General features: G+C 51.3%; 1 protein-coding gene across 1 annotated transcript; it reads right to left on the bottom strand.

Moving 5' to 3' along the window:
* Positions 1–336: 336 nt before the first annotated feature.
* MOGAT2 (monoacylglycerol O-acyltransferase 2) lies at positions 337–12803 on the bottom strand. The gene is made up of 5 exons (XM_031015771.3): positions 12605–12803; positions 4332–4536; positions 3830–4004; positions 2989–3188; positions 337–841 (listed from the first exon to the last, which is right to left on the bottom strand). The coding sequence occupies exons 1-5, from the start codon at positions 12626–12628 to the stop codon at positions 687–689; spliced, it is 759 nt and encodes a 252-aa protein (XP_030871631.3). The 5' UTR covers positions 12629–12803; the 3' UTR covers positions 337–686.
* Positions 12804–13188: the final 385 nt, after the last annotated feature.

Raw genomic sequence — 13188 nt, 5'->3', positions numbered from 1 at the left:
CCAGAGCTGAGACTCAGAGTCAGTGGGAAAACTGAGGCTCAGAAGGAGAGGAAAGAGGCCTGCCCACAGTCATATAGCCGGTCGGTAACAGAGCACAGTCCTCCCTACCCAGCTTCTGTGTGCCTCTGGCTGCCGCTCCATCACCCAGAGAACCCGGAAGCTTGAAGCTACCTAGGGTGAGTGCAGGGGTTTACTGGCCACCCCTCCTCTCCAGCATGGAGAGGGAGGACCTGGGACATCCAGGGTGCAAGATGACGGGTCTTGTAGGAGAAGGGACTGGAGCTGGTGGCTTCTTTTGTGCTGTCACTCAAGGTCAGAGGAATAAAAACCTTGCTGTTCTCTTTTTTTCCCTGCATTTCCTTTTATAATGTTTGAGTGACATTACAATAGAGAACAGAGACCTCAGAAACCATTCTCCTCTAGCCCTCTCTCCCATTCCACTGATGAGCAGACAGAAGCCAAGGAGCAGGAGGCTCGCAGAGGTCTTGCAGCAGGAGTGCAGATTGCAGTGCCAGAGTCTGGTCTCCTCTTCTGCATTGCCTGCTCTGACTTACAGCCTGATATGGGTTGGATTTCCAGGAGTCTGGGAAGGCTCTGCAGATATGTTCAACAAACACCTCCAGGAAGTCTTCTCAGAGCACAGCACCTCCTGCTGGGCTCCCTAATGTTGGCCCTGCCCTTTGGGCTCAGCAGAACTCCAAGTGCTGGTCAGCAGGGATGTTGAACTTAAGTTTGTGGGCCTCGAAGAGGTTGCACAGCTCTTTGATATAACGCTGGTGCAGCTGGTTCACCTCCTCCTCCGAGGGATGCAGCGTCTTCTGTACCTCGATGGGCTTCCCCACTGCAAGGCATAGAGGTGTGCAGTGGCCTAGGGTAGGCAAGGGACCCTCGGTGCATGTGCCCACTCCCATGGTTCATCCCTGCAGAAAAGTGCTCTTACTGCCATTCCTTCCAACCCTAATGAATTCTAAGATATTAGGGCAACTCCAAGATTCTGATATAATAACAACGGCTGGATTTCTTTCTTTCTTTCTTTTCTTTTCTTTTTTTTTTTTTTTTTTGAGGCAGAGTCTCGCTCTGTAGCCCAGGCTGGAGTGCAGTGGCGCAATCTCAGCTCACTGCAACCTCTGCCTCCTGCGTCCTGGTTCAAGCAATTCTCCTGCCTCAGCCTTCCGAGTAGCTGGGATTACAGGCATGCGCCACCATGCCCAGCTAATTTTTGTATTTTTAGTAGAGACGGGGTTTCACCACATTGGACAGGCTGGTCTTGAATTCCTGACCTTGTGATCTGCCCGTCTCAGCCTCCCAAAGTGCTGGGATTACAAGTGTGAGCCACCACGCCCAGCCAGTGGCTGGATTTCAAGGTGTCAGGCAATGCGCTAGGTGCTTTACATGAAATACTCCCTTTTATCCTATGGGTATAAAAACCTGTCATTCCTATTTGACAGATGAGTCAATGAGGCTCAGAGAGGTTGCCTGACTTGTTCAAGGTCACATAGCCAGGAAGAACCACTGCCAGGTTTTAGACCCCAGGGACGTGCCCTTTACCTTCAGGCTATATGATTTGGGGAGTCCAAGATGCCATGAATGGAAGCGGCTATATTTCTAAGATGGAGTGAGTTCATAGCCCAGGCAGCTCTTCTTTCCCCTCTACCCCTCCACGCTGACCTGCAGTGGCTTCTCTCATTGCAGGGAAGAATCAGGAAGGACCTAACTCATCCCTTTCTCTGGTTCTGCCTGGCTGGGAAGGCAGTTCCTCTGTCCTCTCTTCTGGCAATAGCTCTGGAGGCAGCAGAGGTATTAAAATTCATGAAAATATTGCTACACAACACAGGGGAGTTCGTGATGTAGGGGTTTACCAAGTCTGCTCAATTGGCAAGTGGATGGATGGAGATGACATGAATGGACTGCTCTCTATAAAGTCTGTTGGAGGCCAGGCGTGGTGGCTTATGCCTGTAATCCCAGTACTTTGGGAGGCGAAGCCTGGGTGATCACTTGAGGTCAGGAGTTCGAGACCAGCCTGGCCAACATGGTGAAACCCTGTCTCTACTAAAAATACAAAAATTACCCAGGCGTGGTGGCACACACCTGTAATCCCAGCTGCTCTGGAAGTTGAGGCTGGAGAATCGCTTGAACTTGGGAGGTGGAGGTTGCAGTTAGCTGAGCTCATGCCACTGCACTCCAGCCTGGGCAACAGAGCAGGACTCTGTCTCAAAAAAAAAAAAAAAAAAAAAAAAGAATTAAACCCTCTTTCTCTGGCATTGTAAAAAGTCAGAATGATCTTAATAAAAACCTCAACTTTGTTATTCAAAAACAGTGTGATATTTTGGAAGTTACTTAACTTCTCTGAGCCCCAGTTTACCATCAATGAAATGGGGATAGTAATTCCTGTCTTGAAGATATGGCCAGGCGCGGTGGCTCATGCCTGTAATTCCAGCACTTTGGGAGGCCGAGGCAGACAGATCACTTGTGGTCAGGAGTTTGAGACCAGCCTGGCCAACATGGTGAAACCCCATCTCTACTAAAAATACAAAAATTAGCTGAGTGTTGTGGCGAGCGACTGTAGTCCCAGCTACTCAGGAGGCTGAGGCATGAGAATCTCTTGAACCCAGGAGGCGGAGGTTGCAGTGAGCTGAGATTGTGCCATTGCACTCCAGGCTGAGCGACAAGAGCAAAACTCTTAAAAAAAAATCTTACCATGAAGATTGTTAGGATAAGCCGAGTTGCTTCATGTAGGGCAGCTAGTGTAGTGCCTGGCACACAGCAGGTGCTCAGCAATTAGTCGCAACTATTGCTGTTGGCACCTCTGCTATAGTTCCTATCCCAGACTGTCTTCTGTTCTATCTGCTTGTGTGTGTATGTTTCCCAGTCTAGAATGTGAGCCCCATTAGGGCAGGAATAAATCTGGCTCATCTCCATGTCCCCTTGCAGCACACAACCTGCCCTGTCCCTGTGGCCTCCTCCCTCCCAGCCTGGTCCTGGACTTACCCACAGTGGTGATGGGCCGGCGGTAGGGTATTAAACCAAAGCTGTACTGGAAGACACCACGGCCATGAAAGAGTGGGAGGGAGATGCCCATGATCTTCTGCAACCGATTCTGGATACAGCGCAACCAGGAGCCAGAAGAGTTGGGAATCTGGTCAAATAGGTCATTTTCCCCAAAGGAGAAGATTGGCACCAGGGGTGCCCTGGAGACAAATAGAGGAAAGAGGGCATGTGGGAGGCCCCAGAGAAGGCACGAGCTGAAAGGCCCTTTAGCTTCCTGCAGGGACTCGGTGACCAAGAAATGGAGCAGAGGTCAGCCACCTGGGCTGGAAGTGGAGGCCTGGGTTATCTCCCAGACCTTCACAGCCCCATTCTCTGACCTTGGGCAGGTCCCTTGCAGGGCCACAACTTCCCAGTTGCACCATGAGAGGTAGAACAGAATGCTTCAGTCCTCCCAGATATAAAAATCTGCATTGTTTTTCCTAGAAAAATATCTCCCACCTCAGCTGGCTCATGTTTCTCAAGAATGCTTCACCCCAAGGAGGGAGAACATCTCTGAAATGTACCCCAAATATCACTCTTCTAGATACCGTAGGTCTCAGATCAAATGCCAGCTTTGTGGAATGTGTTCATTGCCACCCAGTTTCTTAGATCACTGAGTCTCCGTTGTGGAAACTTTTCTAGATATTTGGGCATAAGACACCAAAATATAATCTTAATTGTGAATGGACTGAAAATCTCTACCAAAATAGAACCTGCATTTGTCTCTGCCATCTTCCCACCAAAATAAAATCCTTGCCAATTGCCAACTGAACCCAGAGTGCTCTTCCCAGAGGCTTGATACCCATGTGTCAGGGCGAGCCTGACAAAGCCCTTTCGGTTCCGCAGTAACAGCGTGAAGGATCCAGGTCTGGCATCCAGGGCCTCCTGGGCACCCCCTACAATGATGCCCAGCAAGTTTCCGCCACCCCTCCTGTTCAGAACGTGAGCAGCACTCTCCTTTTCTGATGTGACCAACCCTAGGGAAAGAGAAAAGTGGGTCAGGTATGGGGTGAGGGAGCAGGGGCTATGAAAGTACATGTAGCCCATAAAGAGATCACCAGCAATGCCTACTGAGGCCTGGGGTTTTTCCCCCACTGCACCCCATTCCAGCTAGGAGCTCCCTGAGTCCTCTCCCTCTTCCCAACCCCCTGATGGACTCAGCGCCCAGCATGGTGCTGTAGGAAGTGCTTCTTTGGGCCTAGCCTCCTTCTACTGCACACGCTCTTGGAAGAAGTACAGAACTATTGGCAACCCTTCCGAAAATTTGTTACCTTCCTGAGCTGCTCAGGGGTAGAAAGACTCACCTGCAGACATGATGTAATCTCTGAAGAAGGGGGCCCGGAACCACAAGGTCAGCATCATCAGATGGGGGCGGATACCGGGGAAGATCGAAGAGAAGCCTGTGCTCTCAGTGCACAGGTTGGCAAAGGCTCCGACTGCCAGGACTCCATGGGGGTGGAAGCCCGCAATGTAGTTCCGAGAGGGGTCCAGCTCAGCAGTCTTGACCAGCTGCAGGGACGGCAACCTGCTGAGCCAGGGTGGGGCCTGTGTACCAGCCCTGACTCTGCCACTCACTGGTGTGACCTTGGGAAACCTCCCCTCTGAGCCTCCAGGTCTTCATCCATATGTCTGACCACCCTGGGTTCTTACGAAGATTCAGATATGGTGTGTGACAGCACCTGGAGATACTATGTTGCTGGCTGTGCCACAGACTTGATGCTGGCTTGGGACAAATTGCTTCCCTCTCCTACAGGCTCTTCATTTGTAAAGTGGCAATAGAGTATTTGGACCTGTCCCTGCTACCTCCTAGGGCTACTGAGAAACTCAGGTATGATGGTGCCTAGAATTATTTATACCAACACGACCTGGACAGGATATAACATGAAGACACCAAAAGGCCACATGGGGGCACTGCCATGCTGAAACAGCCCCATTTTAAGAAAAACAGTGTTCCAGCCAGGCGCGGTGGCTCATGCCTGTAATCCCAGCACTTTGAGAGGCCAAGGCGGATGGGTCACCTGAGGTCAGGAGTTTGAGACCAACATGGTGAAACCCCATCTCTACTAAAAATACAAAAATTAGCTGGGCGTGGTGGCGGGCACCTGTAATCCCAGCTACTAGGGAAGCTGAGGCAGGAGAATTGCTTGAACCCAGGAGGCAGAGGTTGCAGTGAGCCGAGATCACACCACTGCACTCCAGCCTGGGCAACAGAGCAAGACTCAGTCTCAAAAAAAAAAAAAAAAAATCAATGTTCCTCCATATCCATGAGACATCTATGGATTCAAACAACCTCAGATGTAAAGCATTCAGAAAAAAATAGATTGTTGCACCTGTAGTGAATATATACAGACTTTTTTCCCTTATCAGTGTTCCCTAAACAACATTCCATACCATTTCCACTGAATTAGGTGTCATAGGTATTCTAGAGATGGGTTACTGTATATGGGATGATGTGCATAAGGTATAGGCAAATATTACATCATTTTATACGAGGGACGTGAGCATCGGTGGATTTTGGTATCTGCGGGGGTCCTGGAACCTATCCCCAATGGATGTCTCGGGGCAAAAAATTGGCACTTCAGATGTGGGAATGAGGCTTTGTAGGCCATCTGAGGAGCGAGTCCTGTTGGGTGGAAAGCTCTAGCCCTGTTTACCCGTATGCATGATGCATGGCACCCTGTGGCTCTCTGCTTCCCCTCGCCAGGCCTTCATTGCCCCTTGGCCAGTCTCTTTCCCCAGCCATCGCGGCAGCTTGCCTGGGCCTGGCCAGGCCTGCAGCATGAGAGTGTAGCAGCATCCAACGGACGTTGTAGATTGAGTGAGAGAGAGCTGCTGTCATTAGCAGCTTCTAGGTGAAGTGGGGTGAAGGTGAAAGGGGAAGAAACGCAGTTAACAAATGCTGCTCCTGGCCAGATACTGGACGGGCTGTGCCAAGCAGCTGAATCTGCAAAGACTATCGCTGTGGGTGGTGATTGTAAGGAACTGCGGGGGCCACCCTTTTCAGTGCCTTGTGTCTGGAAGACCCCGGCCATCGGAGTCCAAGGGTCCCCAGGGTCTCTGGCCCAATCCCACATACCCCATCGGGAGGCTCCCTGATAAGACTGCCCAGGCCCTGCAATGTGCACTCCTTCAGGTCAGAGGCCAGCCTTTCCCCTCTGGCACAGCTTTGCCAGTGTAAAAATTCTTCCTGTCATCAAGATGCAGCTGATGACTCCCTGAGGGTTCTTGTTGGGGAGCAGCAGAGGCCTGGCTGCCCTCTCTCAGAGCAGACTGGAGACATCTGTAAGGCCTGGAGCCTGTCTGCGCCATCCAGGCTGAACAGCTCCACATTCTCCTGTCCTTGACCTGGACATGGCCTCTGCAATTTATTTATTTATTTATTTATGAGACAGAGTCTCACTCTGTTGCCCAGGCTGGAGTGCAGTGGCATGATCTCAGCTCACTGCAACCTCCACCTCCCAGGTTCAAACAATTTTTATACCTCAGCCTCCCAAATAGCTTAGATTACAGGTACATGCCACCATAATTTTTGTATTTTTTAGTAGAGACAGGGTGTTTCACCATGTTGCCCAGGCTGGTCTCAAACTCCTGGCCTCGTGTGATCTGCCCACCTTAGCCTCCCAAAATACAGGTGTGAGCCTCCATGCCTGGCCTGGTGGTGTTTCTTTAAAAACCTATCTAGCTCAATGCATGGAAACACTTGCTTATAAATTTTCATTCGCTGCTAGTGGGAGGGTAATTTTGCACCTCCATAAACACAATTTGACAATATCTACCAAAACCAAAAAATATAACTGATCTTTTAACCCAGCAACTCCACTGCTGAGGAATTTAGCCTACAGAATTTCTCACACTTGTGCAAAATGACACCTGAACAAGGTTATTCACAGAAGCATCAGGTTTTGGTGATATGAAAAGTTTGTCATCCACTTAAATGACCATCAGCAGGGCCTATTTAGACAATTTGTGAAACATCCACACAATGGACCGTTGTGTCACCATAGAGAAGTACAGCGGCTTTTTCTGTCCTGATAGGGAAAAAGGGCCATGGCACCTTGTTAACTGGAAAAGCAAGGGGCGGGACAATGTGTGGAGAGTGTTGCAACTGTGCAGAGAAGGGAAAAACACATTTGCTTTATATTGCTTTATATGGATACACCAAACACTGGTAGTCATCGTTGTCTCTGAGGACAGGAATTGGGGAGATGGGACATGATGTGGAATGAGGACTTTTCACACCTACCCTTTGGTCTGTTTTTGAATTTTTTTTTTTTTTTTTTTTTTTTTGAGACAGTCTCACTCTGTCGCCTAGGCTGGAGTGCAATGGCATGATCTCAGCTCACTGCAACCTCTGCCTCCTGGGTTCAAGCAATTCTCCTGCCTTAGCCTCCTGAGTAGCTGGGATGACAGGTGCCCACCACCATGCCCAGCTAATTTTTGTGTTTTTAGTAGAGACGGGATTTCACCATGTTGGCCAGGCTGGTCTCGAACTCCTGACCTCAGGTGACCCGCCTCGGCCTCCCATAGTACTGGGATTACAGGCGTCAGCCACCACGCCTGGCCAACATTTTTGAATTTTGAACAAAGGTATTACCTACTTTAAATAAATAAGTAAACAAACGCATGTATGCATGAATGATTACGCCCTTAATAAAAAAGCATTTGCGGCCGGGCGCGGTGACCCATGCCTATAATCCCAGCATTTTGGGAGGCCGAGGTGGGCAGATCACCTGAGGTCAGGAGTTGGAGACCAGCCTGGCCAACATGGTGAAACCCCATCTCTACTAAAAATACCAAAAATTCGCTGGGCGCAGTGGCAGGCGGCTGTAATCCCAGTACTTTGGGAGGCTAAGGTGGGTGGATCACCTGAGGTTGGGAGTTAGAGACCAGCCTGGCCAACATGGTGAAACCCCATCTCTACTAAAAATACCAAAGATTAGCTGGGTGTAGTGGCGGGTGCCTGTAATCCCAGCTACTCAGGAGGCTGAGACAGGAGAATCGCTTGAACCTGGGAGGCGCAGGTTGCAGTGAGCCGAGATCACGCCATTGCACTCCAGCCTGGGCAACAAGAGCAAAAAATTCAGTCTAAAAAAAAAAAAGTGTTTGTGCATAGAGAAATACCCTGGTGAGGGGAAGGGCCTGTGTCTAGGTCACTGAGCCAATATTAGAATGGGCATCTACGTGCGCGTATCTATTGTGGTCCCACAGAGCATGAACTTGGATACGTGCACATAAATGCATGTGCTAATACTGGCTCAGTGACCTAGACACAGGCCCTCCCACAGTGCAGGCACTTGGATACTGAGGTGTGGTCTGCACCTCCCTAGATGTGGTCTCTATTGGTATCTTTCTGTGCTAACCTCTTCCATCTGTCCCCTGGACCCAAATCTATCACAACATCCCTGTGAAGATTACAGACCATGTATCTGATGCATCTGTGTCCCCAGTGCAGGCCTGGAACAGAGGAGATGCTCTGGAAAGGGTATGGCATGAAGGAAGGAAGGAATGAGCCCAATGGATGAGGCTGGTACAGCCTCAGAAGGAAGGCTCCCTGACCCCAATCCTATCCTGGCATGTCACCAGGGTTCCACTAGTGGGAAAAAGAACCTTGAGTCAGGAGACCCAGGTTCTGCCGCTGGCTCATCACATGACCATTGCCAAGCCCCTGTCCCCTCTGTGGCTCAATTATTTCTGTCCCACAGGACACTGATAACACCTCCCTGGCAGGGTTGCTACAGGGTTCAAGGGGGGTAAACAAAGAAGAGGGGAGGTTTGTGAAGTGCTGTGGTCTGTCTCCCTCCCTCAGTTCTGTTAGACGAGGGGAGTGTGACTAAGCGAAGATAGATGGCTGTCTGGGGAAAATCCTGCCTGGGTGCATGCCCTGGCAGGCTGGGTGTGCAGTAGGCAGTGGGGCCTGGAGAAGGGCACAGCCAGGTTACTAGGCTCTGGGGGCTGCTATTGCTTTTAGTTGATATAATTTATACACCATAAAATGCATCCGTTTAAAGTATGAAATTCAGGGTTTCAGTATATTTAAAAGGTGTGGGATAGGTGTGGTGGCTCACATCTCTAATCTCAGCATTTTGGGAGGCCAAGCAGCCTGGCAACACAGTGAGACTCCATCTCTACAAACATTTTTTTAAAAGTTGTGGTGGTGCATGTCTGTAGTCCAAGCTACTTGGGAGGCTGAGGCAGGAGGATTGCTTGAGCCCAGGAATGAGGCTCCCTACTGTCTGCTCACCCCATGATCCCTGCAGGGCCTGGGCAGTAAAGGCGTGTGGGAGGGTGGGTCTATGGAAAGAGCGTCTGCAGGCCACAGCCCCACCCCACAGGCCCAGCTTAGGACATAGTCAAAATGAACATCATCTCGCCCTCTGCTGGCCACTCAGTGGCATTGTCACCCTCGGCAGATGGTGCTGCAAAGGGCCTGCGGTGAGCAAGGATCCTGGAAAAAAAACAAAAACAAAACAGTGCACAGAGCCGGGTGCAGTGTCTGACACCTGTAATCCCAGCACTTTGGGAGGCTAAGGTGGGCGGTCAGGAGTTCGAGACCAGCCTGGCCAACATGGTGAAATCCCGTCTCTACTAAAAAAATACAAATCAGCCGGGAGTGGTGGCGGGCACCTGTAATCCCAGCTACTCAGGAGGCTGAGGCAGGAGAATCGCTTGAACCTGGGAGGTGGAGGTTGCAGTGAGCCGAGATCACGCCACTGCATTCCAGACTGGGCAACAAAAGTGAAACTCCGTCTCGAAAAAAACAAAAACAAAACCAAAACAAACAAACAAACAAAAAGATGCACATAGAATTTCTGCAAATCGAGGCCTGTGTCCCACCAGTGTCAACAGTACTAAGGTTGAGATATCCTCCTCAAGAGCCACCTGGCTGGGGAAGGAGCAGGAAGGACGGACGTTGATAGGGTAGGCGCAGAGCTGCCTCAGCATTTCTGCCAGACCTGCAACTGGAAATGCTCCAGGTGCAAAGAGGGCCAGATGCTGTCCTTTGAGGCCATTGGGCTGGCTGAAGACACCCCGGGAGAACTTTCAGGTGAGCAGTCCCAGTCCTGCGGAATGTCCTCCAATGGCCTCCACCCTCTGACCTGAGGGCCTCCCCAGCCTCCTCTGCAGGCCTGCCTTCTGCTTTAGCCGCGCTGAATGTCAGGCTGTGGCTCAGAACTCACCCTGTGGCAAGTGTCTGGGCCTGTGCTTGTGTGTTTGCCTTTTCAGGCTGCTTTTCTTTTTTCCCCCCGGTGAGCTTGGGATTCAGCTCAAGAATGGGAAGTGAGACCAGAGCCAGAACCTCCGAAGCTCTCCCGGAGGCCAGAGCCTGCTTCAGGTTTTCTTTGGCTTGGTCCCTGATGTCACACACACGTCCCACACACGTCCCCAGGCTGGCCACAGCGCACTTTCCCAGGGAAACTCTGACCTTCCTGGCACAGAAGAGGAAGCCCAGGCTGGAGAGAGGAGAGGCAGGAAAGGGAGGTGAATCTCAAAGTGCAGAGGTCCTGGGGTGGGGATGAGGACTCTGCCTCTGACACGTCCATGACTGCTCCCAGAACTCAGCAAGCCCTAAGTTTCTTTGCTGACAAGACCCAGGAGTGGGCCCTGCAGGAAACACATATGAGGGGCAGGGGAAACTGCCCCCATCCTGAGCCCCCCAGGCTAGACCATGTTCCGCCTTACCACATCTACCACCCTTCGTGAGCACGGCAGTCTCTGCCAGCCGCTGCCCGCTCTCTGCCCAGCACCCCCATTGCCCTTTGCCCTGGAGGCCCTGCTCACTGCAGTGCTAGAGGATCCTGCATTCCAGTTGTGGCTCAGCCTTTGCTAGTCCTTCTTGGGCCCCTGGACTCTCAGAAAGGAGCAAGGCAGGAACCCCAACCACCCTGCGTTCCCATAATTCAGACAAGTTGCTTAACTTTGGTGGGCTTGTTTCCTCTACCCCTCCCCCTTTGCAAGCTGGAGACCTTGTTTCTGATGGGACAGGAAGAGGTAGGGTTCCCAGGCGGGGTGGGAGAAGTTACGTAGGTGTGGAGGTCAGAGCAGCAGGGCCTGGGCTCTCAGAGTCCTCCCCAGACTCGAGGTCACGACCACACTTCCTCAGAGTCCCACTGCCGAGGTAAAATAATACTAGCTACCTGTTTACTGAAAACCTACAAAGTGCTAGCCAGGCGCAGTGGCTCACACCTGTAATCCCAGCACTTTGGGAGGCTAAGGTGGGCGGATCACCTAAGGTCAGGAGTTCGAGACCAGCCTGACCAACATGGAGAAACCCCGTCTCTACTAAAAATACAAAAATTAGCCAGGCGTGGTGGCCGGCACCTGTAGTCCCAGCTACACGGGAGGCTGAGGTAGGAGAATTGCTTGAACCTGGTGGAGGTTGCAATGAGCTGAGATCGTGCCATTGCACTCCAGCCTGGGTGACAGAGCGAGACTCCATCTCAAAAAAAAAAAAAAAAAAGAAAACCTACAAAGTGCTTTATTTGCTTTGTCTCATTGAATCTACACAACCCAGTGAGGTATGTGGCATTATCCCCATTTTACATATGAGGAAACTGAGGCTCAGAGAGACCAACTTACCTACGATCATACAGCTGATATGGTATGGGGCAGACTTGGGATCAGAATCTAGTCTGCCTGTCTCCACGGGCCATATCTTACCCCTTTCTTCTCTCCTGCTTCCAGAGGAGGGCCAACTGCCCCTGCCTGTCCCTTCTCTGCATCCCCACTGCCTTCCCCATCCTATCCCTTCTGGCCAATAAACCATCACTGCCTGGCTGCGTAGATCAAGGCTTTAAATTGCCTGGGATTCCGTTGAAGGAGCCGAAAGATCTGCTCACTCAAATCCAGGGATCTGCTGTGCTCTGGACACAACTTCAAGTCCAGGGCCCAGCGTCCACAATGACCACGAGGTGACAGGAGTCGGAAAGCCAGAGATGTGAAGGCATGCAGAGGAGGAGGAGTCAGTGTACTTACTAGATACATGGGGAGACTGAGCCTCAGAACAGGATAAAGCTTTGCCCAAAGATATGCCACATGCCAGAGTTAGGTCAGGGTAGGATCTGAGAACAATTCAGGGCTCTCTCCCCTGTCCCTTTGCCCACAGTCAGTGTACACACTTGGAAATCTGTAAAAGAACTTGCTGTGTGACCTTGGTGACATTTCCTCCTTCTCTGGGTGTCAGCCTCCTCTGCTGGTGAATGTTAAGTGTGAGGCTAGATGGTCCTTAGAACCTGTACGTTTATTACCTTCACTGCCAAGCCTGGGCTGCTGATGGGTTTGTGCCTTTAAGATACATAGGCATGCCTCACACCATATAACCCACAGAACTCCTTCAAATGCTGGACATCCATCAATCCACATATTGGCCCCTCATCCCTGCAGATGCGAAACCATGATCGGAGAGAAGCTGGACTCTTCTCCAGGTCACATAGTAGCGGAAGCCCTAGCTCCTGCCTCCCAGCCCAGTACCCTCCTCAGTGCATGCAGGGCCATATTCTCCCATGGAGACGTCGGCACTCTGGCCCTGACCACACCCCAGCCAACTCCCTCCCCAACCCCAACCAGCCTCAGTACTCACCGAGATGGGGAAATAGTCCTTCATGTACTTCCATATAGTCCAGCACCTGATGGCCTGGATGTGCCGGCCCCCCTGCCGTGGCTTGTCTCGGTCCAGATACCACCAGGCCACATACAGGACAGTGAGGAGCCAGAATCTTGTAAACAGGAGGGCTATGAAGCCCACAGTGCAGATCTCGGCTAGGGAGGGAAGAAGGAGCTGTCAGGGACAGGGGTGTGCGAGGAAGGCAGGTGAGATTGCTCAGACTGAACTCTGCCCATAGGCCCGGCACTAGCAGCACTGTCCTGTCCAATCCTTGGGCCCAGGAGGAAGACAGCAGCTTCCGGGGCATTCAAAGAGGAGACAAAGTCCCCGAGAGGGACTACGGCCAGCCCAGTGTCACTGGGAGCACGCGTTGAGCCTAGGTAGGCCTAACTCCAAAGCTCACTTTCTCCCACTGCACCAGGCCGCCTAATTCACTCCATCCCCTGCCTGTCCTCCTTCTCCCCAGGAGAGTTGTTTGTACTCATTAAGTGCTCAATCAGTGGGGACAACTGGTTGGATAAACTGTTCTAGTTTCCATCTTTTGGGATCTCAGAGCAAAG

The sequence above is a fragment of the Gorilla gorilla genome, chromosome 9 (genome assembly GCF_029281585.2).
Source record: "Gorilla gorilla gorilla isolate KB3781 chromosome 9, NHGRI_mGorGor1-v2.1_pri, whole genome shotgun sequence".
Taxonomy (NCBI): Eukaryota; Metazoa; Chordata; class Mammalia; order Primates; family Hominidae; genus Gorilla; species Gorilla gorilla.
Note: the sequence above shows the minus strand (reverse complement) of the source record. Positions and strands in the feature narration are given on the sequence as shown.